The sequence below is a fragment of the Cyprinodon tularosa genome, unplaced genomic scaffold (assembly GCF_016077235.1).
Source record: "Cyprinodon tularosa strain WSP-4 unplaced genomic scaffold, ASM1607723v1 ctg3, whole genome shotgun sequence".
NCBI classification, from domain to species: Eukaryota; Metazoa; Chordata; class Actinopteri; order Cyprinodontiformes; family Cyprinodontidae; genus Cyprinodon; species Cyprinodon tularosa.
In genome coordinates, this window is record NW_024039007.1 from 781,545 (window position 1) to 807,947 (window position 26,403).

The window sequence follows — 26,403 nt, forward strand, 5'->3', positions numbered from 1 at the left end:
TATGCTACTTTTGTTTATCATCATTCTTTTGTTCTGCAGAGCCATCTTATGAAACTGTAAGTCCCTTGCTATGTCCACCGCTGGAAAACTGCTCCATCTCAGGGTTTGAATGTCCATATGGCTTCCAGCAAGACCAAAATGGGTGTCTCCTCTGCCAGTGCCTTAACAGTAAGTCTTACCTCATGAGAATGTTTTTTGTGACATGAAATTAGATGTATGTACTCTTTAGTTGTACCCATTTTAAGGTGACCTTTTTTTCTCTCCACTGTTTCAGATAACTCCTGCCCCGACTTGGGAAAATACTGTTCTCTTCAATGTCCTATGGGATATGAGAGGGACGATCTGGGCTGCGAGGTGTGTGAGTGCAGCATCCCTACTCCCAAGTGCCGACCCCTGACCTGCACAAAGACCTGCCCTTTTGGATACGTGTATGTTCACCCAATGATCCTTTGGGTTTCCTATCACCAAGCTCCAACTGCTCTCCTTTTTCGCTCACTTTTTCTGTCTGTTTCAAAAACGAGTGTTAATGTTGACTCTGTCGGACATCTTGCACCTCCGCTATTTTGTGATGTTGTAGTTTGCATTTTTTTCTACCTGAAAACCTCCATCCAACTATGCTTTTGTTTGAAGCCAGCAGAGTCCCTTTCAGCAGAGTCAATTTGCAGAAATTGTTTAAAGTAATCATCTGAATTTATTTGCAGTCTAATCTGACCAAATGCTGTTATCCGACTTTAATGAATAACATCTGTTATCAGTAGGTCACTTGGAGCTATTTTGGTCATATCTCAGAGGAGTAAACAGACCAAAAGAGGAATCAGACCAAACTTACAGAAAGTAAAACCTAAAGCTATTGGAATAAATTCTTCAAGTAAATCAAATTATACATTTGGGAATTTTTTAGATTATTTATCTCGAATATCATATGGATAAGCAAGGGTTTAAGTACAGAAATGTGAAACAATTTGACTTTAGGTATAAAGTGGAAGAAGGAGGGAGCAAACAGATGATATATGGGGGCACATTTTGCACTGCAAAAACAATCCAGAAATAAGTAAAAAATGGCTTAAATTAAGTATATTTAGCCTTAATTTGAGCAGGTAAATAAGATGATTTGCCAATGGAATGAGTATTTTTTCTCTTAAAATAAGATAGTTAGATAATATTTACTTGAAATAAGACGATAAAATAGTTTTTTCTTATTTTAAAAGGAAATTGTCTTGTTCCATTGGCAAAGTGTCTTACTTACCTGCTCAAATCAAGGAAAAACACACTTATTTTAGGAAAAAATAACTTATTGAGATTTCTATTTTTTGCAGTGTGGAAAGATGAATTGCCTACAGTGTTGCTGTGCAGGGGTCTTAAATTTTTTCTGTAGGTGTTTTTTTATTTTTATCATGCTTCTCATAAGGTCATGTTTTTTTTTGGCCTTGGTTCTGGTTTCAAGATTTTTTTCCCCAGGTTTTTCTGAAAGGGGCTTTTCTAAGGAAACTGTTGCCCCATTTGCACTACCCCTCTGAAACCGATCGGTGCCGAGTTTGGACCGAGCTTGGATCAATTAACGGTGCCGAGCTTGGTTCCTTTACGACCCTTTACACACCACACTAGCATGGTCCCTCCCCTCCTAGTGACGATCTACGGTACCACTGCTACAATTGAAGGAAGGAATATAGCAAATCAAAATGATGGTGCTCGAAACATTCAGGGAGTTATGTTTGGTTATAACTGTGACATTTTGGATTGTTGTTTCAGTTGTTGTTCTTCGTCTTCTGTTATATGGCAGTTGGCAGGGAACTTACCGATATGCATTACCGCCTACTACTCGAAGCTGACTGTAAGGAGATGACGCAGTCTGCTCATGTGCTCTTTGTTATCAGAGAACCGAGCCACAACTGAATCATGCTGAGCCCTACTGATGAACTAGTACTAGATTTAACCCGGTTCGGCTTTGTCTGGCATGGTCCAGTTCCATTTACACTCAATAGTTATCTCGCTTACTGTGCTCAGACCGCTCTCAGCCCACTTTCTAAAGGGTAGTGTAAATGGGACTAGTGTGTAACCATTAGCATCTAGGCATGCTAGACAGGTAGCCTCCAGGTTTAGTATCCCGGGAAGAATTTTGATTAAATATCAAAAAACCTTTAGAAATTACACAGAAGTCCAATTTAAGTCTTTGTAAAAATTTGTAAAAAAGAAAATCACTTTATGTTTTGGAAATTTTATAATTTTTTATAAATGCAAATTCAAAACCTTTAAGTGTTTTGGACCAAACTATCCATACCTGCTATATGCACAGCTAGTTGTTTTCATATGATAAGTTTAGTGACTGTGACATTACTTTAACATGCATTACCTTGCAGCCTGTGCCGTCTCATTAGTGAATATTAGTGAGTATATGAAAGGGCCCATCTCCCTTGGTGGTCCTTCCTGAGATACTGAATCTATGAATGAGTGTCTGTTTTTGAATTCAATTAAGTTTCAGTGAGGTCCGTATTAGCCTTCAGCTCTCTGCATCTCTTTATCCTCCTAATCCCATTTCGAAAAGATCAAACATCTGGGAATACTTTTTTCCATAATGCTTAGTCCCCAGCACCACTCTCATTCCAAAAATCGTCATGTGTCCCAATACAAAAATCAAACTTAAACCAGGATGCAGATAGAGGGTCAAATTAAACATACAGCCTTGATACATCTAGTATTCCTCCATGCTTTCTACAGTTATGGCTGAGAAAGGCTAATACAGCCGCAGAGGAGAGGATGAGGAGGATCCTGTGGGTAAGAAAGAACAGGAAGTCTTTGTTTTATCCTTCCTAAGCAGCTGTTTAGGGCTTACCTCAGAAGTCTGAGATCCATAGTTTGTGTCTCACAGTGCAGATTTGTCCTCTCACACTCCTGATTGTAGCTACCACGAATCAAAACAACAAGCTAGATATAATGATCACTTGATGATGAGAAAAATAAACCCAGGAAAAAAAATCAGAGCATGTGTTGAACATTCTGTTTTTTATTATCACTATATAGTTCTTTGCATAACCTTCATTCTCTTTGAACTCTTTCCACATTTAACCACATAAAGTAATTACCATGCACTTAAACTGATTTTATTGGGAAACACAAAGATGACAATGATGATAATGTTTCTTAAATTATAATTTTTTGAACAATCTTTGTACAATTTTTGAAATCCTTTCGCACTGACACACTTTGATCCATCCATTGTGTTCTGCTCATCCAAATAATGTTGTAAGAATTAAATAGTAGACCTCTCCCTGATGACACCTTTGGCCTTTTTTGGGATATTATTTTTACTCTTCCCAGGAGTGTCCTACATATTGTGCAAGCTTGGAAAACCTCTTAAGTGAGGTGTCCTGGAGGCGTCAGATCCACAAACCACTTCGAATGACTTCTCTCAATGCAAAGAAGCAATGGCACCTCTCTACGTTACCCATACGACAGAGCTTATAACCCTATCTTTGTGGCTGATTTTGCACTTGTATCTTGGATCTCACTCTTTATATCATATGTGATCCAAATCTCCTGACCACAGTTGAGGATTGGAACTTAGACTGGCCAAGCTCTTTCTTCACCAGAACAGACTGTAGCATTACTGCAGACAAAGCTGAAGCTAGTCTGTACACCTCCTATTGACTTCTAACATAACTCATGAATAAGACACAAAAGCCTTGGATAAATGCCGATTTTTTCAATGCCAGCTGCAGCACCAGACTTCTCTACTTCGCTAGGTTTGTCCCTACTTCAGACTGAACCAAACATTTGCATGTATCCACAGACGGCAGCAGCTGTGGCTTTAACCCCTGGCTCCTCTCGTCAGTACTGTGGCTGTGCCTTGATTAACCTTATTCTGAGACATTACCAAATTAAAGAAATCTATACCGAATAAAAGTAATAATAGTTCTGTAAATATCTGAATCACAGATCTGCCTGAACTAATAAAGTAAGCCACAGCTGCTGTCTGCTCGGTATGAAGGGGTGACAAACCCAGAGGGGGTAGAAGTGGTTCTGATCTGCTCCTTATTTTGCCAAAAGCAGTTGAAATTTAGGATTTTATGTGAAGGTTTTAGCTTTAGCCATGGCAGGACTTGATTGGATTTTACATATTTGCTTTGCTCTGGACACATTTGGTGGCAGTGTTTTGCTTACAGGGAGCGTTTCTCTGCCCGTCCACAGGGCTTTATATCGAGGTGGTAAATGCATTTTTGAACCAAACACTCTTTAGAAAACACAAATGGGAAGCTTTCAGTGTTTGTTACCCAGTGAAACAAAACTAATGTTGGATAATTGTACGAGAATATTGGAAACATCGTGTTTTATCTGATCTTTAGATCATGGCTCCCATGTGCAGGAGGAAGAGAGTGGCTGATAGCTGAATGATCAGCTGAATCTGTCAAGCCAATTTGCTAATTTTTTCCATGAGCTGATTTAGCAGATTTTGGTTATTGAATACAGTCAGCACCTGCATGTAATTCAGACAGTTTCTTTTCTTTTTTTTGTGGTTTGTAAATAGTAAAAAAATTATAGATCTGTTTCACCCGCTCCATCAATGGTGCTCCTTAATATTAATATAAATCATATAGGAATGCTGCATGCACAATCCAATATTTCTTGCACAAAGTAATATGTACAAAAGTAAACATAAAATTAAAGTGTGAGTTAATCCACTGCAAACATTTCACCTGCCTTAAAAATGTGTGGGAGCCACTTGAACTTTTTCCATTGACGGTACCAGTCTAGACCTAAAACGTATCTAAATAGGCAGAAATATGACTTCATTCAGTTTAAATTAACTTGAAGAGCAATGAGCTGTGGCTTGGGGGTTTTATCATAAAGATTCACAATTGTCTAATTGTCCTTTGCAAGAAAATGTTGTGTAATGTTTTTGTCAATTAATGTACTACGTTATGTGCCTATCGTATATATTTTTAAATGGATTAAAACTGTTAACAATACATTAATCTAATTAGGGTTTTTTTTAGAGAACATCCTCAGAGTCATAAGAGAGGCCAAAGTTGTGTGGGTTTTTTTCTGTTCTAGCTCTGAATCTAAACACTGGGATACAAACTTTGCCTTTTTTTCTTGACACCACAATGGACATTTTGCTGACCCAGCAGTTCATTAGTAGATCCCTCCATGAATTCCCAAGAGTCTATATCCCCCTAGAGCCCAAAGCACTGCTTGGCATTTCACATACCGTATCCAAACAAAGCATTGCTGTCAGGTTGCTGGACTCTCTCAGTATTTGTAGAGGGAGAGGCTGGTCAGCTGCTCACAGAGTTGTTTCCACCGCCATTATTGCTGCTTCAGCATACATTGATTCCTCACTGATTTTTCTAGACGTGAGTTTATTTTCCCTTCATTGGGCCAGATAATTGAGACAATTTTCAAATGGAATAAAATGTGTTACATTTAAAAGGAGAAAATAAAAACAACTCTTTTCTTATTTCAAGTATATTATTTTTAACCATCTCATTTCAAGGTTAATAAACTTAACCTAAAGTTAAATTATTTACTAGCTTAAATTAATGGCACATATACTTATTTTTACATATTTTAAGATCTGCATTTGCAGCGTATGTATTTGAGAGCTTGTTTACCATTGGCAGATACAGATTAGAGTGATTAATTGAATTTGATCAGGTATTAGCATGACTTTGAAATCATGGCGTAAAGGGAGATAACGGAAAAGATAAAGGCTGGGTCAATCATAAAGGTGGGGATTTTTTTAATGCTTTCATCTGCAATTCGACAGTTTCTCAACCCTTATGTTATCCATCTTTATTGAGCAGATAACTGAATCCAACTGGCCTCTGAATTTTATTCTGCTCCCTCTGCTTGAAGGCTGCACTTATAACTTTCCTCACAATATTTATATTCCTTCCTGTTTAAGTAAAACTGTCCACTTGACCACCAAAATGCTTCTTCTTGAGGCCATCTTTTTCTGCAATGTTAACAACAAATCTTTGTTAACTCTCACCAGTCCAGTGCTAACTCATCATTTTATACACCAACCTAAGACTTTTAGGAGGTAATAAAAATGGCAACAGGCAGAATTTAAAGCATGTGAATTGGCTTTAAATTGCCCCTTTCAGAGTCTTTAGGATCGGTATCATGTGCAAACCACAGGCAGCTCACATGTTGGCCTTTTATTTGACGTTCTTCAAAGGCAGCAAGTATAAAGAGAGAAAAGCTGGTCCAGATGTTGATTCTTTTTGACTATAGAATGCTTCTTTCTTGTCACAAGACCACATTTCTCTGAAGGTCTTAAAGAAATCCTCTTTGAAACAATGATAGGCTCTGTTGGTGACATCACAGCTTACACACACAGTGGAAATATCCGAAGTTTGCTTCAACATGCGTTTGTTTCTCACCCTGCAGGAGGAACAAGCATGGCTGTGAAATGTGTCGATGTGTCAAATGCCCCCCCTTTACCTGCGACAAGCACTGCAGCAATGGCTATCAACAAAACAGGAAGGGCTGCAACATATGCATGTGTAAAGGTAACAAAATTATGTTTTTGAATCGCAATCTTAGCACTGGAAAAACAGAACATCTTTGAGTCGGTGTAAACATCAGAAGGTCTACTTAAATGCAAATTAGAGGGTTGTTTATTTGTTTTCCCTTTCAAGACTGAATGCCTCGTATTCTATATATGAAATATGCATATGGTATTAGCATATGATATTATCCATATTTGCTTTTTTAGAAAGTGATCAAGTCCTAAGCACGACTGTCCCAGCCCCTACATCCAGTTTCTGCCTCACCTCCAATGGGCGGCAGTATGAGGAAGGAGATAGCTGGCATGATGGCTGCCGTGACTGCTACTGCCACTCTGGACGGGAGATGTGCGTGCTCATTTCATGCCCCATGCCCAGCTGCTCTCATCCTGTTGTCAAGTCTGACCAGTGTTGTCCTACATGTGAAGGTAAGACGTCCCAATGTGGGAGCACTGTAAGTCTAATGCTTGGAGCCTATACTGGTCGATTGTTGAGTTTGTAGTCCCATAATATTGCAATAATCAAAAAAAGATTTGACTTTTGAAAGATCTTATACTGTGTTTTAAAAGGTAAGAGATAGTTCAGGATTTAGAGAGGTTAGGAACTATTTTAATTTCTGGAATATAAACAGTTATTCAGATAAGACCTTGGCATTATTTAGCAACTTCTGCTAGGTTTAGATTTGCTTAGAAATGGCCTGTATAAGAGTTTGCAGCGGTGCCCATTTCCCTTGCAAATAATCAATAACATCGTCGTTGCAACCATCAGGTTGAACCATGAGCACCATTTTAAGATTCCTAAAACAGCTGTAGAATAAACCTCTATGGGACTTTTATAAATAGTAAATAGAGTTGCTTTCAGATTATAGAATTAAGGTTTAGTTTCAGCTGACAAGCTGTTAGCTCACTGTTACACTTTTACTTACAGCAGCAGTAGCTACCTGAACATTTTCTTCAGTAAGGATCATCATAATCTAGCTTTCACATGTTTAACTTCCTGGGCTCTCAGATATGCACAATCACACTCTTTATGCATTTCCTTAGAGCTGGAAGGCACACTGATCCCCACCCACTCTTTTGTCTCCAAAGTTCTCCCACTTGTAAGGGATATTTATGGTGGGGTGACTCAGCTGGCTGTTCAAATATTTAGAAATGAAAGACTGTCATCTACTTTCAGCTAAGCACTCTTTTCAGTCAGAGGACAAAAGTCTAACTCTTTGCAGATGTGTTCTACCCTGCTAGACACTAAAGATGTTTTCAGCTGAGTGTTTGAACAAACAGACTTTTGAATAGTTCCTGAGGCTTCCTTTTATTATAGTGCACTGCTCACTTAACTTTTGGCCCGTATTTGCTTTTTGAAAGAGGTATTTTACTTTATCCTGTCAAGATTAAATTTATTGTTAATACACTGAATGGATTGTGATTTCCAAAACAAAATACGATGAAATCTTCAATTAAAAATTTAGCTGCCAAGATGACTGCTTCCAGCGATGTTAATAGATATAAATAAGCATCATTTGTCAACATCTCTTGTTTTGTTTTTAGTTTTTTTATCCCTGAAGAGAAGTTTCCATTCCAAATCTAAAATTAGGTCTGGGAGGACATAGAAAAAAGGGGAAATTTAAAGGGGAGAGAGTCCCTGGGTTGGTCACCTTCTGACGTCAGAAATCCCACAATAGAACAGGGGCAGAGAGTTCCTACTTGGGTCAGATCAGGCCTGTCACTTCTCTTCCTCTCTTTTCTGAGCCTCCAGCTCTAACAGAAGTTATGTCTACCCAGAGTCGAGGGATAAGATCCCTCAGAGGGTTTCCTGGTCCGCATTCACATGTTGAATGACTCGGGTGCTTTCACACTGTGGATCACTCCTCATCTGAATGTGAAGTATGCTCTTCAGAAAGTCACTGAGTGATGCTAAGATGGGAAGGAAAGGCCAGACATAGTGACGTTTTTAGTATCTTCTCACAATATACAGACTTTCATCATATCAGAAATCCTGAAATTTATTCAGGTTTTAAATCCAGTTGGATTTTTGTTTTGCTGGTTTTGTTTCACCGCCTCACTGCACAAATCTAACAATGATCCACATGATCTGGATGGAGATTTGCCAATGAGTTATAGCGCTATATAGACCAGTAAGGAAACTGAAATCAAATGTTTTTCCTAGCAATAATTAGAAAATAGATTGAGAACTTCAAGAAACAATCAGCTGAACATTTTGTCCGGAAAATTCAGTCTTTAGACATTAGAAGCAAGGACCTCATTCATAAAAGTTTATTGTGGCTAACTGCTGCTGCATTAATTTTTCTGATTTTTTTTCCGCTTGTAAACGTGCTACCACATCCTACCCTTTTTCCTGAGCTGTCCAAAAGCATACATTTTTTTCAATGCAAGCTAGTTATTTTCCTCCAGCTTCTGCATAATATTGTCTTCATAAAAATCTACTAAAAAACATTTTTTTTTATTTGACACTAAGGGAGGATAAGAAGTTTCTGTTTTGTTTGCACCTGCAGACTGCTTTATACTATATCAAACTCATTCCAGAATCATGTTTTATTCAATTATGATTAGGATATCTGTGTTTTATAGTACCATTGAAAGGTCCTCAATCCATGTTAGCACCCTTCAGTTAATTGTGTGCATTAACAAATGTGTATGTTAAATGTAAATAAATTAACTGAGAGAGACTGAAGAGGTGGTTAAAGGTGTGGTAATGGTCAGTAAGGGATTTGTGAACTCTATAAAGGAAAATAAATAAATAATGTGTAATTTCTCCATCAGACGAGTCTGGCAGTGGCCAGCCTGAGGGGATGGACATGGTGGTGTGCCGAGCACCTGGAGGGGAACTTTATGTGGAGGGGGAGACTTGGAACCTGGATGAATGCACGCGTTGCACCTGCAGGAAGGGACGCGTCCTGTGTGACACTGAAGGTTGTCCACCAGCTCTCTGCCAAACCCCCATCAGAAACAAGGACACCTGTTGCCATGTGTGCCCAGGTAATAAAACAAAGGGAAAAGGATGGGTTCCCTTCAGGAAAATAACAAGGCCTGACAGCTTTAAGTGAGGCAATGTGACGTTGGAAAGGGTAGATCGCTGATGATTTGATGTGGTTTCAGAGGGGCTTTGCATGTTGCTTTTTGTGGGCAGTTTTGTATCAACTACAGAGGCTCATAAAGAAACCAACCAAGACCGGTTGAGTTTACGTAGAGCTCCCCCAGGCAGCCAGAGGGACATGTGGTCTGCTTTCACCCAGCAGTCCACATCAGAAACTCATCTAACTCTCTGATTGCTAAAGTGACAAGACTGTAATCATTCTGCATCTGTACACCACCACTGGAGAGCCAAACATAAAACCATACGCACACATTTTATTTACAACTGGAGCCAAACATTTCAGAATGTCGCACACGTTAATAAACATGCAAACATTTCCCATGCACTCCTTAGAATGGGAACCTCAAATCATCTGTGCATGACTGCGCCTGAGAACTGCTCCTTCAGAATGCCGGTCCGCCTTATCGCTGCATCACCCCACATAAACACGGACTGTCAGAGGCCACGCTTTGATATATGTAACGCCCTGGTCACCAGGAATGTAGGAATAATATACATCTCCCTGTACACATCCATCTTAATCTGTTATGGATGTGTAAAATGAAGCTTTGTAGTGTTTACATGCTGAACGAGTCCCACGGTCATTAAACGACCATTGATCTCAGCCCAAAGAAATCAGGTCAAAGATGCAGAACTAACTGACAGCTGCCCGATAGAGTTAGAAAGCTGCCTCTAATGCTAAGTTGACACTGAACGCGCTTTGCAAAGCGATAAAAAAAACGACTGCTACTAAATTTTTGTTGCTTGTCCACATTAAGGTCAGACGTGCATCAAGAGCATCCTTGATGCTCCTGAAGGGCGTCCAGTAAATTTTGTCCAGATGCATCTGATGCTTCTACTGCTCCTGTGTTCAATGGTAGAGAGCGGCTTTGCTATATTTGCTGTGATAAGCTGGTAAAAGGTAGTTTTAATACATTTATAAGCAATAAAGTCCACCTCAAAACATTGTCTGTGAAGTCAATTCATCAAGATTATGAACCTGCCTTCCAATATTATTTAAGAGCTGCTCAGATCCCATCATACCGGCGGCGCACCTTCACTGGGAATCCCCAGGAGCAGGTTGGGGGTTTGCGCTGCAAGTACCAGAATGATAAAAGCAAACATATTTTGCTGGCAGGTTTGGACATTTTAAGTTAATTTAGACATTGATTAACAATTCCAGAGGATTGATCATAGCGCTCTGCATCAGCAGCACTGTGTGTCTCCCTGCTCCGCTTCTCTGATTGGTTTATATGGCACGTTGAGCAAGAAAAATTCAGTTTTACAAACTCCCGCAGCTGCTTTTTGTGAAGTGCATCCTGCGCCTCAGATGCTCAGAAGCTCATGAGGCACTGCTTCAGCTGCTCAGATGCATCAAGATGCACTGCTCCTGCTGCTCAAGACACGTTGCAGGACCTTTTGATGCACCTTGATCAGCGTCAACCATTGACTTTGCATGTATACCAGCTGCTTCTTCTGCCTCAATCGTGTGCAGTGTGAATGTTGCGTAATGCTTACTAACACTTGTGGATTAAAATTCTCTGTATCACAAGTAACTTAGAAGCATTAATAGCATTCTGTGTTAGCTGTTCACACATTTCTGCCTTCACTTAAGCGATGTCATTGGATTTAATATTACGGGCTTCTATGGTTGTTCTTTACTGACCAGATTTACATGTCTCCACCAGCAGAAGAGACAGACATCAACTTGCTGCCAGTGAACCGCAACCAGCAGCAGTTCTGCATAACCATTGAAGGAGACATTCTTCAAGCTGGGGACTCGTGGAAGGCCAACGCTTGTACAAGCTGCACCTGCATCAACGGCACCATTCAGTGTTTCTCTCAGCGCTGTCCAGTAGCCAGCTGTAGGGTGCCAGTTTTACGCAAGGGCCAATGCTGCCCATATTGCCTCGGTACGTTTTTGGGTGGGTGAGAAATAGAGAAAAGAGAAAGCTGTCTTCTTTGTAGGAAAAATATTTTTAGTCTAAACCATCTTAATGTGTAAATTAAATGTACATTGCCTTGAAAATGTAATGGACCTTAATTATTTTTTCACACTTTCTCCTTGCAATTACAAATTCCATTCATTTTACTGGCCTTTTAATTGATAGAATGGTACTAAAAGGAATATAAATGTGAGATAGAAGAAAAAAAGATTTTAATTTTGCAATTAAAACTTTGAAATAAAATCTCCCTTACAACATCTTGCCCAAGTACATGGCTTATAAGAAGACATTTAAGATCAGGATAAACGTAGCTGTTGTAACAATCATGGACAGCTTTAAAAGTAGGGCGAGGATATAAAACCATACCTCAAGCTCCAGTTCATTCCATCAGATGAAAAAGCCATGAAAACGGCAATTTTTAACAGGGGAGCTAGTGCCCAGATTTACTTTTAACTCAGATTTACTCCTTAAACATTATCCTTTTAAACAAGGGTAAAGGAAGATTTGTTGACCAGGAAAAGCAGTGTCTTAAAGTATTCTAAAAGTCATGCAGATCATAATCTGGAAGAACATGCTCTGGAGGATCAGAGTATTTTGCATGAAGGCCCAGTTTTGAAAGCCAATTTGTTCAAAACATAACTCTTTGCATCCTTAAAAACACACCAATCTAACTGTGGAGGCAGCATCGTGCCTTCCAGATTATATTTTTGAGAAGGGACAGAGAAGCTGATCAGTCTTGCTAAATAAAAAGCAGTCCAGTCAAATCAAGTTTTTTTATTTGCCATTTGTGTGTAACTTGCAGTCAAGCACACTGGAGTACTTGTGCAATTCTTGCAGGATAAAAACCTGTTAGAGGCAGCAAAAGACCAGTTGTTGGGGCTGAGCTTTCAACATACTACAAAAGCCACTCTGATAGTTTAAATATTAAGTCACATTTATGTGCCAGACTTCCCTTGTCAAAGTACAGGCATATATCCAATTGCAAGCATTGACAGGATTTGAAAGTTTGCCATAAAAATTTAAGAAAAACATATCAGTCCCCATATGTGCAAAGCTGATTGATATTCCCATAAATGCATTCTTCATTTTTCAAGATACAAAGATGTTGGAAGGCAAGTTTGAATTTTCTTCCACTTTATAGTCACACACTACTTCATCACTTCTCTTTATGTCAGAATAATACATACTTAATGTTTTTAGGTGTAAAGTTACTAGTAGGGATGTAACATGTCTAAAAAAGGGAATAACAGATGGTTTGCCTCGGTTTAAACTAAGTGTGGGAGCATTTACTGGACCTAGCCACTTAAACAGTAAATAGGCAAACAGGATTGCTTAGAAAACAATCCATTTGCCCTACCAACACAGTCCCCTCAGAACGAAAACATTCCTTGAGCATCCGCACATTCACACGTGCTTCCTGTCCCCTGGCTGCAAGCGCCCAAAAAGCTTTCGCCTACTTTCACCACAGGAAAGCAAAGTCCCATGTCAGCTTTTCCTATAGAGGAAGAACTAAGCATGGTCCTCTATTGTTCCTGCCGATACGTTGGGTTTTGTTATTTGGCTGATGGAAAAAAGCTTTTTATGTAATATCCGCCGAAAGCTGCCCAGTTGAATTTGAGATGATAAATTCAATAAACACAGCTTATCAGCTGAAACACCAGGGAGTTTAAGCACCAACTGGCTTTAAGGAAGCTCTGCAGAATTTTAAATATGTTGGTATCCTGTTTCTGAACAGAATCAACCACATCAGCACCTGTCACTCTGTCAACCAGCAAACCAAAGGCAGGGGTCACCACCACAGGGCAGAGAGGACGTTGGATTACGACTGTGACCATCCCACTTGTCATCACTGATACAGGTAGCCGTTTGTCCATCATCATCCACCAGAACTGATCCGTCCTGTTGGAAATTTAGCATCTTGCCGAATTGTTCCTGTTGGCCCCTGCTAGTGTTTATACCATTATGGTCTTTTGGGAATGGTTTAATAAATGAATGAAATGTGTATTAAAACAATAGTGATAAATGGAGTAACTTGAGTAACTTTTCCTTATTATGGACTGGACCTGGTTATCTGCCCAGGGATATCTCATTAATACAAGATGTTTCCAATTTACATGTAGTAAAAGTTGCTGCTACAGTACTGAAAACATTTTCTGTGGGATAATACAGCTTAAAGGTATAGTGGCGGATGTTCTTTTTCTGGGTGGATCATCAAAATATGTGGTCCTCCTAATTGTCAATCATTTTAGTGAGATGTTTATGGAAGGCCATCCTACATACCAGAGATGGGGGATCTGGAGTCAACAAGTCATCTCTTTGTCATGTATTTGTTCTACCCAGCCACTGAACCAGGTGAGTCCAATCTGGTTTAACCTGTACAGATTGGACTCATCTGGTCAGAACAAATACATTACATAGAGATGACTTGATGACTCTAGATCCCCCATCTCTGCTACATACTCATGCCCATTTTCACTTACCGGTTTTGAGTCTGACATAGTGGAAAAATTGCAAATCTTCCTATGGAAAGTAAGCTTGTGTGAGTGATGCAAACAGCAACTTTTAAATGGAGCGTGCATGAGGAGAACTGGGCTTGTGCATGCGTTTAATAAGTGTTCCCTCTCGGGAGCGGGTGCAGGGTTGTGCATGTGCCTTTTTTTAAGTGGAGAGGTTGAGTCTTCAAAAATTTGTGAAAATCCTCCATTATACCTTTAAAAATGGATGTTATCAGTATTTCCAGGTCAGAATTAGTGTGGGGAAAAAAAGTATTTATAAATATTTGTAATTCCTGACATGTTTCTGTAATAAAATGTTGTCCATACGTATCCGGGATTGAAGTACGGAAAACTTAAATATTTAAAATAATTTGTATGTAGAGGTTTTGTTTTTTAAATAGTTTATTTAAGTCTGTCTGTTCATCTCTCTTTTCAGCCATACCTTACTCCATCCCTTTATCTATACGTTTTTTAAGTACATTTAAAAATTATCCTTCCGTTGCTATGATTATTTTTCATTCTATTAGTCTAAACCACATCCATCACCAAGCAATCTTTACATACTATCTTTGAATTCAAAGGACTACAGCAATATCTGCATTATTTTTACAGGGAATTTTGATATTAATAAAGAATTTGTGAAAATAGTCAGAATCCAGGATGTGAAATAATTAGAAGCTGGTATTAATAAAAACATTTTTAATTTCTGTCCTACGTAGACCAGCCGCGATTGGCTGAAAACAACCCGGGCCATATGGAGATGGCCCTTGTCTACCAATCAGCAGCATGGATCCTTGCAGGGCTGCTTTTGGCCATAGTCATCTTTCTCATTGTGGCTTTGATCATCAACATGAAAAAGAAATGGGTGCAGATGTCCTGCTACAGCGCACCAAAGAAGGTGAGCAGTTAACTATAATTCAAGAAAATACTTTAGATGTTCAGAGAAACCGGCTGGTCACTAGGGATTATTTTTAGATTGATTGGATTCAGTGGTTGACTCCCATCTATTCTCAGCCTGACAGCTACTTTATATCAAGCACAATCTGGGCGGTTGCTATTACTGAGGAAAGGAGACTCAGAAGCTATTTAAAATCAAAATTTTAATTTTAAAACATGTCTGGAGTTGATTTAGGCTACATCAGAACCAGAAAGAACAAGACGTAGCAGGGTTGTCAATATGCTCTCCAGAAATCCCAAAGTGGAAATGTTTTAGTTTCACCTGGTTTGATTTCGTAAAAAATGTTCTTTAATGAATTTTTTGCTATTCGTTTATTAATTAATTAATTGAAAAATTAATTAACAGATTTATTGATTTGCAAAATCATCCTTAGCTGCAGCCCTACTCTCAGCAGAGATTGTAATCATGAAATATTACTCTAAGACGGGTTAATTTTCCCTGATTTTTAAGTTTCTTGCTCAGTCCGTTGCTCAGACCTATTGATAAATGATCACTTTAAGATTGAAAAGGGTCATGTCACTCATAAATCTTTAAAAATTATCTTTTCTTTTTCCTTAGACAAACAAGTGCAAGCTAAAACAAATTATGATTCTGTCATTGAAGTTCTAACCAAATCAGAGCCTGAATGAGTCGTCTCCTTTCCTCTCCACACAGACCGTGATCCTGAAGAAACATGTGAACAAGAATTCTGTCATCTACATGGAGCCCTCAAAAGAGAACAAGTTTCAGAACAAGAGCAACTGTGGAATCATCCACTTTTCCCCTGAGATGAGCTCGCCTCCCTGCATGGAGAAGATGAACATCCCCAGGGCCAAGCTGAGCACGGGCAGTGACTGGATGCCACGCTAAAAAGGGATTTATAACACCATCTTATGCAAAAAATCCACAATGTTGTCCTTTTTCGTGACAGATAAACTACAGATACTCAGCGCAAACAGCAACACAATACAGTTGCTGTATTTTTTTTTGTCATTGTTTGCCCATCATCCTCCTGTTTGGACGTTCAGGTTGAGCGGCAAACTTAGAGGGGGATTGACATGTGGACGCAGTAATGATACAGCCATTGAAAGGAGCATCCAGAGAAACTCTGTCAGAATCGGACTCTGTAACATACTCGCTTCTTACGGTTTCATATGAAACTAAAACTTTGCAGATAAAAAAGGAAGAGGAAAAGCTTTTGGACAGGGGTTTGGGTGATGGCATAAAGGGAAGATAAAGAATGCTAACCCTTCACAAAGAGCACCCGTGCATTGTGGATGTAACCATCATGAGCAGCCACTTTTAAACCCTGGCATTAGAATGTGTGGTTTTCAGTTTAGTCATTGTATATTTTTATTTTTACAGGATTTGTATAGTATGTTGTCTTGTCTTTTATTTCCCTCTGTACAGCCATTTTAAAGTTTTGTTTTTTATAGCCAATCACAACATTCCCACACATTTAAAGAAACAGTTTGTCTACCTTTAACTGATCAGTCATTCCTTTTATAAAGAATACCGTACCTTTCGCCAAAGCAGCTAGAAGTGCATTGCTCAAGTATTTATTTCTATTGAACTTTTTCACATTTTGTCGCTCAACCAAAACAAAAAAAGTATTTGATTCAGATTTTAAGGGACTAAGATAAATCAGAGCATAATTGTGAAGTAAAAGGATACATGGTTTTCAAAATATTGGGGTTTTTTTATAAATGAAAAGCTGAATTGTAAATAAGTGATGGTGTAGTTACAGCTAAAGTATTTTGGAGTTTATCTCTGCCGGCTTAAAACCTCCAAAGCAGAAGTCTTCAATTCCAGTCCTTCAGGTTGGCTGTCCTTCATGTTTTAGACGCGTCTCTGCTTCCACATACCTAAAATATCTTCTCTTCATGCAAGATCACGTTTGGACCGCGAACAAGCCTGACTGATAAATGGACGGCATAGAACCAGAGACAATGTATGCATTCTGCATCTGTTTTTTTTTTTTTATCAAGTTCTCCAGAGTCCTGCTAATGAGCTTATCATCTGACTTAGGTGTGTTGAAGCAGAGATGCATCTTAAAACTGCAAGACATCAGACCACAAGGCCCATCTTTGAAGAACCCTAATCTACAGATTAAAATGTTAGACTATTTACTTGTAGAAAATAAGTATAGCTCCCTCAAATTAAAAGAGACCACTCATGAAAAGCAGTCATTTTTAATTTGTGGTTCTGGTCTTATCTGAGCAGAACAAAACTTTGTCCATGTTTGCCATTTCCCCTAGACAAGGGGTGTCAGAGTTGTTCCAGAAAGGGCCGTGTGGCTGCTGGTTTACTTTCCACCTAAGCAGTAGCACACCAGACTCTCTTCATCCCATCAGGTTAAGACTAGACTCACCTTGATGAGATGAATGGAGTCTGGTGTGCTACTGCTTGGGTGAAAAGAAAACCAGCAGCCACACGGCCCTTTCTGGAACTAGTTTGACACCTGTGCCCAAGACGGTAAGCAGCTAATGTGTTTTCTTTAATTAATGATTTCCTTTTGGCCACTCTTCCATAAAGACCAAACTTATGAAGTTTGTAATTAATTCCTGTCCTATCAACTGATTTGTCCACCTAACCTGTGGATCTTTGCATCTCCAATAGTTAGCCTTACACCATAAGAGTAATACATTATACATGCAAGGTACTGGTTTAGGTTTTGTTCTTATTTTTGGTCTAAACCATATAATTCACAAAAGACGAATGTGAAAAGGTTCAAGGGATATTACGTTTTCTGCAAGCCACTTGGGGTGAATCCAGTCTAAAACACACCTTCCAGTCATCATCCTCTTTCAGTTAGACCTCTGTAACTCCTCTAAAAGCTATTAGAGCTGAAGCTGCTTGATGTTTCTTCAAGTCGTGTCATGTTATGGCCGGCAAAGGAACAAAAATGGATCAACGAAGAATGTCTTTGATACTAGGCTCCACTACTTTCAATTAGTCAGTGCAGAGCTGCTGTTTACATTTGCCAACGATTGCTTGGGATTTTATCTGTAAAGCATTAATTCTGCAGCTTTAGGGTTTTTTTCTTCACATCATTTTTTGAATTAACATTTAGCTGTTGTTAAGATAAAAAAAAATCATAGAGAGGATAAGAGTTCTGGATCATCCACTGTTTATATTTGGGGGAATAATGTGAAGGGTTGTCATTATAGGAGTTAAGCATGTGTAGATATTAAAACATACATTTCCACAGTGTTTAGAGACACATGACTGTTCTCCACAATTAGTAAGATGAAAAATATACCTCTGTACAGAATTCCTTTGTATTTAAATAACCAGGAATTATTTAAGTACACAGAGATATGGAACCACCAGAGATGAAGTTTCTGGATCTATCTGGTCCATAAAATGAGGGGCTGATTCTGAGAAGAATTGCACAACAAACACCCAGGCAGTTTCTGGATCACAGTTATCAGTCCTTTGCCAATATCTCCTAACAGAAACAGTTGTAATGCCAAAATAGGTCAGAAACCAATTTATACTAAAGTGTTTGCAGTATGTGTCTGTCTGAATCATAAGCTTTAAAACAAAGAGGTAGACTGTAAAAGCTTACACAATTCTGTTCTGTGTAAAAAGAAAAACTTTGTTTAAATTAGTAGTCAAGAGAATCTTATTTATTTTTTCGAATAGCTTTATTTATTAATACTAAAGTATAGCTAGAGATTTTTTTCTTTATTGAAAATAGCTTTAAGTAACCAAATCTGATGTACATTGTAGACTGTTTACCTTTTCTATCTGCTATATTCTGTACCTTATTTATTTCAGTGTTTGCAAATCTTGTGAATATATTTCTAGATTAGAAAATGTAACATGTATGCCTATTCTACAAAAAATAAATGTGTGAACCAGAGCAGCTTGTGCTGATAAACTCTAATTTCCCAAGCAACAGTGACGTCATCCAAGATGGTAGCGGTTAGGGGTTTTCCTTAACTTGCGTGCCCACACACATCTGGCCTTAGTGCTGCAATGTGAATTAGGATTCCTTAACTTTCTTTTTATGACATTATTTTCTAGTTATGCAAATCTATCAGTTTCACATGGATTTAACAAAGATGGGTGTGTGTGGTGTGAAGTAAAAATTAAGAGCAATAAGAACTCTTGTGGACAACAATGCTGCAACAAGAGACATTTCCAGATCAGGGAATTTGGAATATCTTTGTCCTGAAAAAAATGTTTTATGTTTGATATATGCTGTAACTGGACTATAAGTGTGTATGAACTCAAGCAAAATAATGAAAGTTACATTGTAACTATAGTTCTGTTAATCTGCTGATGATTGCCAAAGGGAGTAATCAAAGTGGATTTGTCTTCTCTGGTCAGTGCAGATAGAGATTAAATGTAAAGAAAGTCAAATATGGGACACGTAACGCACCTGCATGTGCGTTCACAAAAAGCACGTGGAAGGCTACATTCGGTCTCCTCGGATCTACTCACTGGGGGAGAACTGTGTGACTGGCGGTGGTCCAGGAACCATAGTTACAACGTAACTTCCATACTCATCGTCATTTCTTCCTGACTGCCAGTGGCAGTAAACAAAGTGGAAGACTTTTATGCCAGCAATTTCATTAGCAACGCAGTACCCAACCACCTCTCAAGAGGTAAAAGAATCCAAAGGCATGATTACCGAAGCCAGTGTGGACCCTGAGGCAGTAGGAGAACCTTCAGGGTTGACGATCTTCATTGGAGAGTGGGCAGAAGCAGTGGAAAGGCATACAACAGTTGGTCATGCGTTTGCAAGGGCATCCAACCCAGGTGTGACGTTGGCCTCCACCAGGGAAAACCATGTTAGGATTATTTTTATAATTAATTTATGTGCTTGTTAAACCATTAAAATACCTCCTGTTATACGTTAAGGCTCAACTTTTCCTAAGCAGTTCATCTAATTAATCTAAGATTTGGAAATGAAATGAGAGTAGAGTGGATTATTCTGTGCATTGGAGTTGTCCTTGATCTAAGAACACTGGGTAATATTTTGATATGGCTGGGGCCAGTGAAATCTCATGTAGAAATGTGTGTATGATGTGAGATGTGATGATGTGGCAGGCTGTGTGTATAAAATGATTCTTTAATTGGTATTCTGGGCCGACTTTCTGAAGAAGAACGTCCAGTGGTAAGGCTTCCTTCTGTGACATGAGCCATTTCTCTTGTCTGAGTAAGATTATAATTTCTGTCAAAATCTGTTGTCATGGCCAATCACAAATGGTTCACAAAAGGCGAAATCAACCGTCTTTCTTAGTTGTTTCAGTACCCAGACCTGCGAAATAAATAAAAAAACCTGTGGGTTCTGTAAACGGGAGACCTTAGCAGTTCTGTAAGTTCCACACTTTTAAAATTTTATGGATGTAGATCGGGAGGTGACTAAAGAAGGTGGAATATGTTATTAACAGAAGGGGCAGCAGCCACAGGGGTTCACTCCCAACTGAGCAAGTGTACACAAATTAAAAGGTTGAAATTATTACACCCTCCAGAGAGATCAAACTTAGGTGAAGTGTATTTTAATGGCTCTTTACACGTCTTTACCAGAGATGCTAATGACTTTTTCTATAAAACGTAAAAGTTTTATTTTTAGAGATTTTGAAATATTTGAAACACTTTATTTAGGATGAATAATTGAATTTCTATTTATTTTCTTATTTGGTAATAGAATATATTGGCAAATGTACCCGGATTCAAAAATGTTGAGTACCCTGACATCATGTGTTCACAGAAAGTTTAACATGACAAAAAAATTCTATTCATGCTCTGCAGTCTTCTGCATGGACACACAATGACCAAGCCAAGGCATGTGGAAAAAAGATTTATTCCTTCTAGAATATATTTATGTCACATTATCTGCAGCAAATAGCCCTTTTGTTGTCAAAATATACAATTTGTATTAAGGCAACACATTTGGTGAACCTCTTTTCAATAACAGAAGATATTCAAAGGTTTTTGGGAAATATGCAAAGTTTGGCTCAGAAGCTGAAAAACTATTTAAGATGATAAAAGGAGAGTGATTTGTTCCTTGAGGTTTGCCAGTTCCCCTAAATGGAAAACCTTTTCAATTCTTGAGCAATCTCTGCAGATCCAAGGATAAATTAGTCTTTGAAAACCTGCTACACCTACAGCAAAATGAAATCCTTCTCTTGGCCGGTAGTCGTTTTGGTTCTCACAAAAGGATCTTGTAGTAGTCGTCTTTATAGCTGTACAAGACCACCACAGCCACCCTAAAAGAGGACAACATGTGTTTGTTATATGAAGAAAAAAAAAAATCAAATCATACTCGACATCCAAATAGAACATCTCTAAAACAGAACAAGGAAAATCAGCCAGGAGGGTTTCTGGGAACTTTATTAGGTAGCCCTGTTTAGCAAGAGCTTGCAACTCTGCCAGGAGCACATCTGAAGAAAAGGAGTCTTGTAAGTTAGAGAAAATGTGAACAAAACCCCTTTGTGAATCATAAAAATAACCCCCGAGTTTACAGAGCTGAGTTAATCAGAAACTAAAAGAGAGGAACTTTACTAATGCTTCTTTTTCTCTTTACACACCAATAATATGCTAATTGTCACCGGAAATTATTCCAGAGCTGGGTAGGTTGAACGGGGGTGAAAATGAAGTTTTACAAGCAACAGTTTTGACTCAAAGGAAAGGTCACTGCCCGCAAAGCCTCTGAAATAAGTTTAGTTTATGATTTTGTTGCAGAAAGGTGACTGCTTCCAAAGCCCTTTACCCTGCTCATCTGGCCTCAGCTGCCTGCGCCTCACATTCAATGAAAGCATGAACATGCAAGGATAAAAAACAGATGCAGAATGTATACATCGTCTCTGGTTCTATGCCGTCCGTTTATCAGTCAGCCCTTGTGCGCGGTCCAAACGGCAACACAAACACAAAGCAGGGATGGGAAATTGAAACCAACTGTGTTGGAGAGGCTTTGATTTTTTTTCCCCCTTTTTGCCAACTAATTCATGAAGCCCCCCCCCCACTCGGCAGATGGTTTGCGTCGCTCAGCTGAGATGTTTATGATCCAGACGTCAAAAGACCAAACATGGTGAATCCTTTTCCAGATTTCCCCTCAGGAAATGGGATCAACTAGGGATTAAGTGTTCATGAAGGTGGTGGTTATCTGTCTAACAGCCCCTTTTGAAGCTCTGGCCGTCATTGTTACACCTGGAGTACTGTAGAGGAGTGGAAATTGTCTCCAAAAGGAAGGGTTTTTGTTTTCTTCAAATTTGTTTTTTAACCTTCTGGGTTATGGCTTCTGTTTAAAGAGACGGCTTCAGTTCTTAATGTAAAGGATGTTTAATATATCCTAGTGCAAAAAAACATCAAAGCCTATTTTTACCAAAAAAAAATCAGTATTGAAAAGGGGTAATGGGGGGATATTGCGTAAGTGAATCAAAACTAAAGTAATGACCTACTTCAGTTTTTTACATTTAGCTGAAATGTGTGAATTTGATCCAATGCCTGAATTCACCCAGCAAACATCCGATCACACAACAAAGACAGTAATCAGAGGCACATGCATTACAAGGTGAATAAGTGATTGAAGCTGGATGGTAATCAAGTAATAGTTTTGAAAGGTGTAAAACATTAGCTGAGGGGAAACAGCTGATCTCTACTCTATTTGCTCTGACTGCATCCCAGGCTTTCTGGATGAGGCAGCTGGAGCTGCCTGTGACTGCGAGGATGAACTTTGGGAAGTATTGAGAGACTCACAGCATCTCTGGCTGCTGCCCTCAGACGGTAATGGTTAGAATAAGTGTGCAAAAATACAGTTTGCTATATCATGTGCTGTACATTGTTTTAGCATATGTTTTTAATCACTGAAGTTGTGGTGGTACGCCACGATCAATTACATGTAGTTCAAACCATGAAAATCATTGTGAAGGAAACTTTGCTGAGCCTGTTTTTTATACAGGGTTAGTCATTTAGAAAACACAGCTATGGAGAATGGATTTTAACCAATAGACCAGAAATAATCTGTCAAGAACAGAACAAAGAAAGACACTTGATCTTAGATTCAAGAGAAGCTACAAACCAAATGTAAGAGAGGTTGAAAACACAGTATATGCAACCTCCAAACACCTTCTTTATTTGCTCTAAACATTTCCATGTTATTACTGATTCAAAGCATCGTGAAACAGTCAAGATTTTGGATTAGCAAGAGAGAATGAAAATCTGTTCAGGGAGCATCTTTGGCCCCTTATTTAAAATTTTTTGAACCAATATAGGCAGTATACCTTTTTGTAATCTTAAAGTGGTGGATCTCATCACAGATAGACTTCAGGTAGCGCTGCTTCGGGAGGCGAGACAGTAGAGTCTTGACGCTGCTGTTGAACTGTTCTTCACTGTCAAACTAGAAAAGAAGAATAAAAATAAAAGGTGTCAAAAACACCAGATTTGAAGCAGTTTTGGTCTTAAAGAAGAAACAGCCACAAAAACTCACAGAAGTAAACTAAAACAGATTAAATACAATGAACTGCTAAACAAAGCTCTGAAAAGTGGTCTGTGCGTTTGTTTTCACCTCCTCCTACATTGATGCTGCTTAAACAACCAATACAAGAAATTGAAATCCCTAAAATTGACTCCATATGTGTGCAAGTAAATCTCAGTATCAATGCATCAGTTCTGCAAAGACCTGTTAGAAAAACAGAAAATAATGGAGGAATAAACCCATGAAAAATGCTTAACACATTGGGGAGAAACTAGTAAACAATGTTAGGTAATAAAATGACATCCGCTGTTAGGAACATCTCATAAAACACTGTCCACTTCATTATCTGTAAATTGAAATCAGCACATCTGCAAAGCTAGCCAGATGTGAATACCCTCATAAACTGACTGATATTTGAGCTTGTAATATGATAAAGTGCATAAAAGTTAAAGAAAAATTATTAATTTTGTAGGGCATTTGGACTTAGTGAAACTTCATGTACAGAATCTATCTTTCCATGAGAAGGGTTTCTATATTATATATTCTCAAGCCATCACATATGCATGACTGTGAAGATTATAGTGAGCTTTTGTTTGAATTGAGCTCATTTTCCATATGAACAAAATACTGCCAATGATCAACCCAATGCACATCCATGTAAGTCATATACATTGCCTGTTGCCTTCAACATGTGATGTTAAGGAAAGTCTGCATAGGTGACCGGTTCATGCTTTTCCTTATATAACCACTGTATTTCCTAACATTCCTTGTGTTTTGTCACTTTATAAATGGACCTCACGGAAAGGAAACTGAAACTTTATGAGCCAAAAGTCCCAGTAAGTATTTTGGAATGTGAACATTAACACCTCCTAACAGAGTGTTTTGTTTAATTCAGCACGTCTCTCACCAGTGTTGCCAAATTAGACTTTTTCCGTCTGTGGAAACATGTAGGGGAGTTTCCTCACATCGCTCCACATGAGACTCCATTGTTAAGGAAGGAGACGGGATTCCCTTTTCCTGTCTAGGATTCTGGAACTTTACTGGTTGTCCTTTCCTTCCCCACCCTCCCTAACAGCCATCCAAGAATTTTATGAACTGTGCTGTGCTTTTGATGAAGCTAGTAGAGAACCCACCTCCAGGGACAGGAAGTTTATCAGCGTTTCCTTCTGCAGATCCACCTGCGGGATAAAAACAAGTGAAGTTTCAAAACAGATCCTTATCTTAAACTCCACGTAAACATCAAACTCCAAAGAACATCATGTTTTACAAGTTTAGATGGACACATTATTCTAAAAAGCATAACAACAGACAGAATTTCTTTTTGCTGCATTCCAAAATAACAATGGATTACCATATTCGGCACTTTTCAATTGCTTATTCCATTTCAATTTTTTCTCAAAGTATAAATATAAAATAGCAGATTTTAATTGCAAAGTACGGATATATGAAGTGAGTTATGGGTAGATAAAAGTACAAATGGACTAAAATCAGATATAAAGATGATGGAAGAACAGAAAAAAAGGACAAACACGTGGCGGGCGGGCGGACGGACGGACGGACGGATGGACCGATGGGTGGATGGATGGATGGAACACAAGACAGCGGATAAAGCTCTAAAAAAACGTGCACTATTCTATAGCTTTTTTTCACAAGTATTCGAAGTGGAAATTACTTAAATCAAGATCAAAGTTCTCCAAATTGTGTAGGAACTCTGTTGAAGTGCAAAAGCTAAGAATCAAAAAGCTTCTTACACCATCAAGGTCATTAAACCTGTAATGTTCATTCAACTCCTGTTAAGTGCGGGGGGCAAAGATGCAGTCCACATACAAAAAGGGCTCAAAATGTATATCAAACATATTGCATTACAATTAAGGCAAGCAGAAACAGTTATTCCTATTGTATCTGGCCGTGATCTATAATAAAACAGTAAATAAAGTCAACATTGCAGCCCACCACACCATTCACACATCTGGAGAGGTGAGGCAGACAGCCTTCTTTTCTAGCGTACATTGTTCGGCAGCAACTGGAATACTTTCACAGCCATCCTTCACCAGCAGGGGATCGGAGAAGGATTATAAAAGGGGGCTGTTCTCAATGAAGATTGTTGTTTAAACATCCAAAGCCCATTCCCCAGTCTGTGATTTTCACACAATGATTCAGCAAACTTGGTGTTAGAGAGAGCAACACAGTAAACAAACAGCAGACTTACTGCAAGGACCTCGATGTCATTACTTTTGTTCTGCAAATTGCTCCCCAGATTCTGCAATCTGGTCTGAATCTGAAATATATAAAGAAAAAAAAAGAAGGAAACAAATATGAAATAATTAAGAGTAAAGGAAAATCAAAGACTTTGTTCTCATGAAACAAAATAGCTAAAACACTATTTTCACATGCAATTATTTCCAAAAAAAATCTCTTGAATAGACACGGGATTTTTTTTTCACTACTAGAAGAGTGACACACTTTCAACAAATTCACAGAAACATGAAATGAGAGCAGAACGCACAGCTGTGTATTTCCTTAACTAGATGTTTAAAAATCATCTCATCTGCAGATATGTCATATTAAAATTGCAATCTGTATTACAAAGTCAATCAATGGAGGCCTTAATTTACTCAAAATGTCTCCTTTCTATGACAAAAGCAATTAAGTGGTGTATAAAAGCAGCTGTTTTAGGAAATGGGCTATTATTAAAATGCAATTAAATGTACAAGAGAGAATGAAACTTATGTTTATAAACATGTAAAGGACTTGTTACTAAAAGTGTGTGAGGAAATCTGATATTTTGATCAATGATATCAACACAACCCAAACATACATATTTATTCCTCCTACTTTAATTCAGACATGTCAATAGATACAAACAGTTCATGCTGAAGTTTTAACCTTAATTGTGAATGTTAAGGGGTGAAGTATTAACATGAAATCCTAAGACTCTAAGACTTAATTGCTACAATAGATGATCGTTATTTAATCACACAGCAGTAAATTAGTC

General features: G+C 38.5%; 2 protein-coding genes across 3 annotated transcripts in view; one reads left to right on the plus strand and one right to left on the minus strand.

The window, feature by feature from the left end:
* crim1 (cysteine rich transmembrane BMP regulator 1 (chordin-like)) overlaps positions 1-15,894 on the plus strand; it is a 53,794-nt gene extending 37,900 nt beyond the window's left edge. The window contains exons 7-15 of one of the 2 annotated variants that reach the window (XM_038291432.1): positions 40-168; positions 275-428; positions 6,391-6,512; positions 6,719-6,937; positions 9,287-9,502; positions 11,288-11,512; positions 13,281-13,403; positions 14,760-14,938; positions 15,653-15,894. In XM_038291432.1, coding sequence (XP_038147360.1) covers positions 40-168; positions 275-428; positions 6,391-6,512; positions 6,719-6,937; positions 9,287-9,502; positions 11,288-11,512; positions 13,281-13,403; positions 14,760-14,938; positions 15,653-15,847 — 1,562 coding nt within the window. In that variant the 3' untranslated portion in view covers positions 15,848-15,894. The remainder of the gene's footprint in view (positions 1-39; positions 169-274; positions 429-6,390; positions 6,513-6,718; positions 6,938-9,286; positions 9,503-11,287; positions 11,513-13,280; positions 13,404-14,759; positions 14,939-15,652) is intronic. The other variant, XM_038291433.1, reaches the window with a different exon arrangement.
* A 4,882-nt stretch (positions 15,895-20,776) lies between these two features.
* eif2ak4 (eukaryotic translation initiation factor 2 alpha kinase 4) overlaps positions 20,777-26,403 on the minus strand; it is a 33,778-nt gene continuing 28,151 nt past the window's right edge. The window contains exons 36-39 of the mRNA XM_038291443.1: positions 25,618-25,686; positions 24,542-24,586; positions 23,215-23,330; positions 20,777-21,201 (exon numbers count right to left, since the gene is read on the minus strand). Of these exons, the coding sequence (XP_038147371.1) occupies positions 21,144-21,201; positions 23,215-23,330; positions 24,542-24,586; positions 25,618-25,686 (288 nt within the window). The 3' untranslated portion in view covers positions 20,777-21,143. The remainder of the gene's footprint in view (positions 21,202-23,214; positions 23,331-24,541; positions 24,587-25,617; positions 25,687-26,403) is intronic.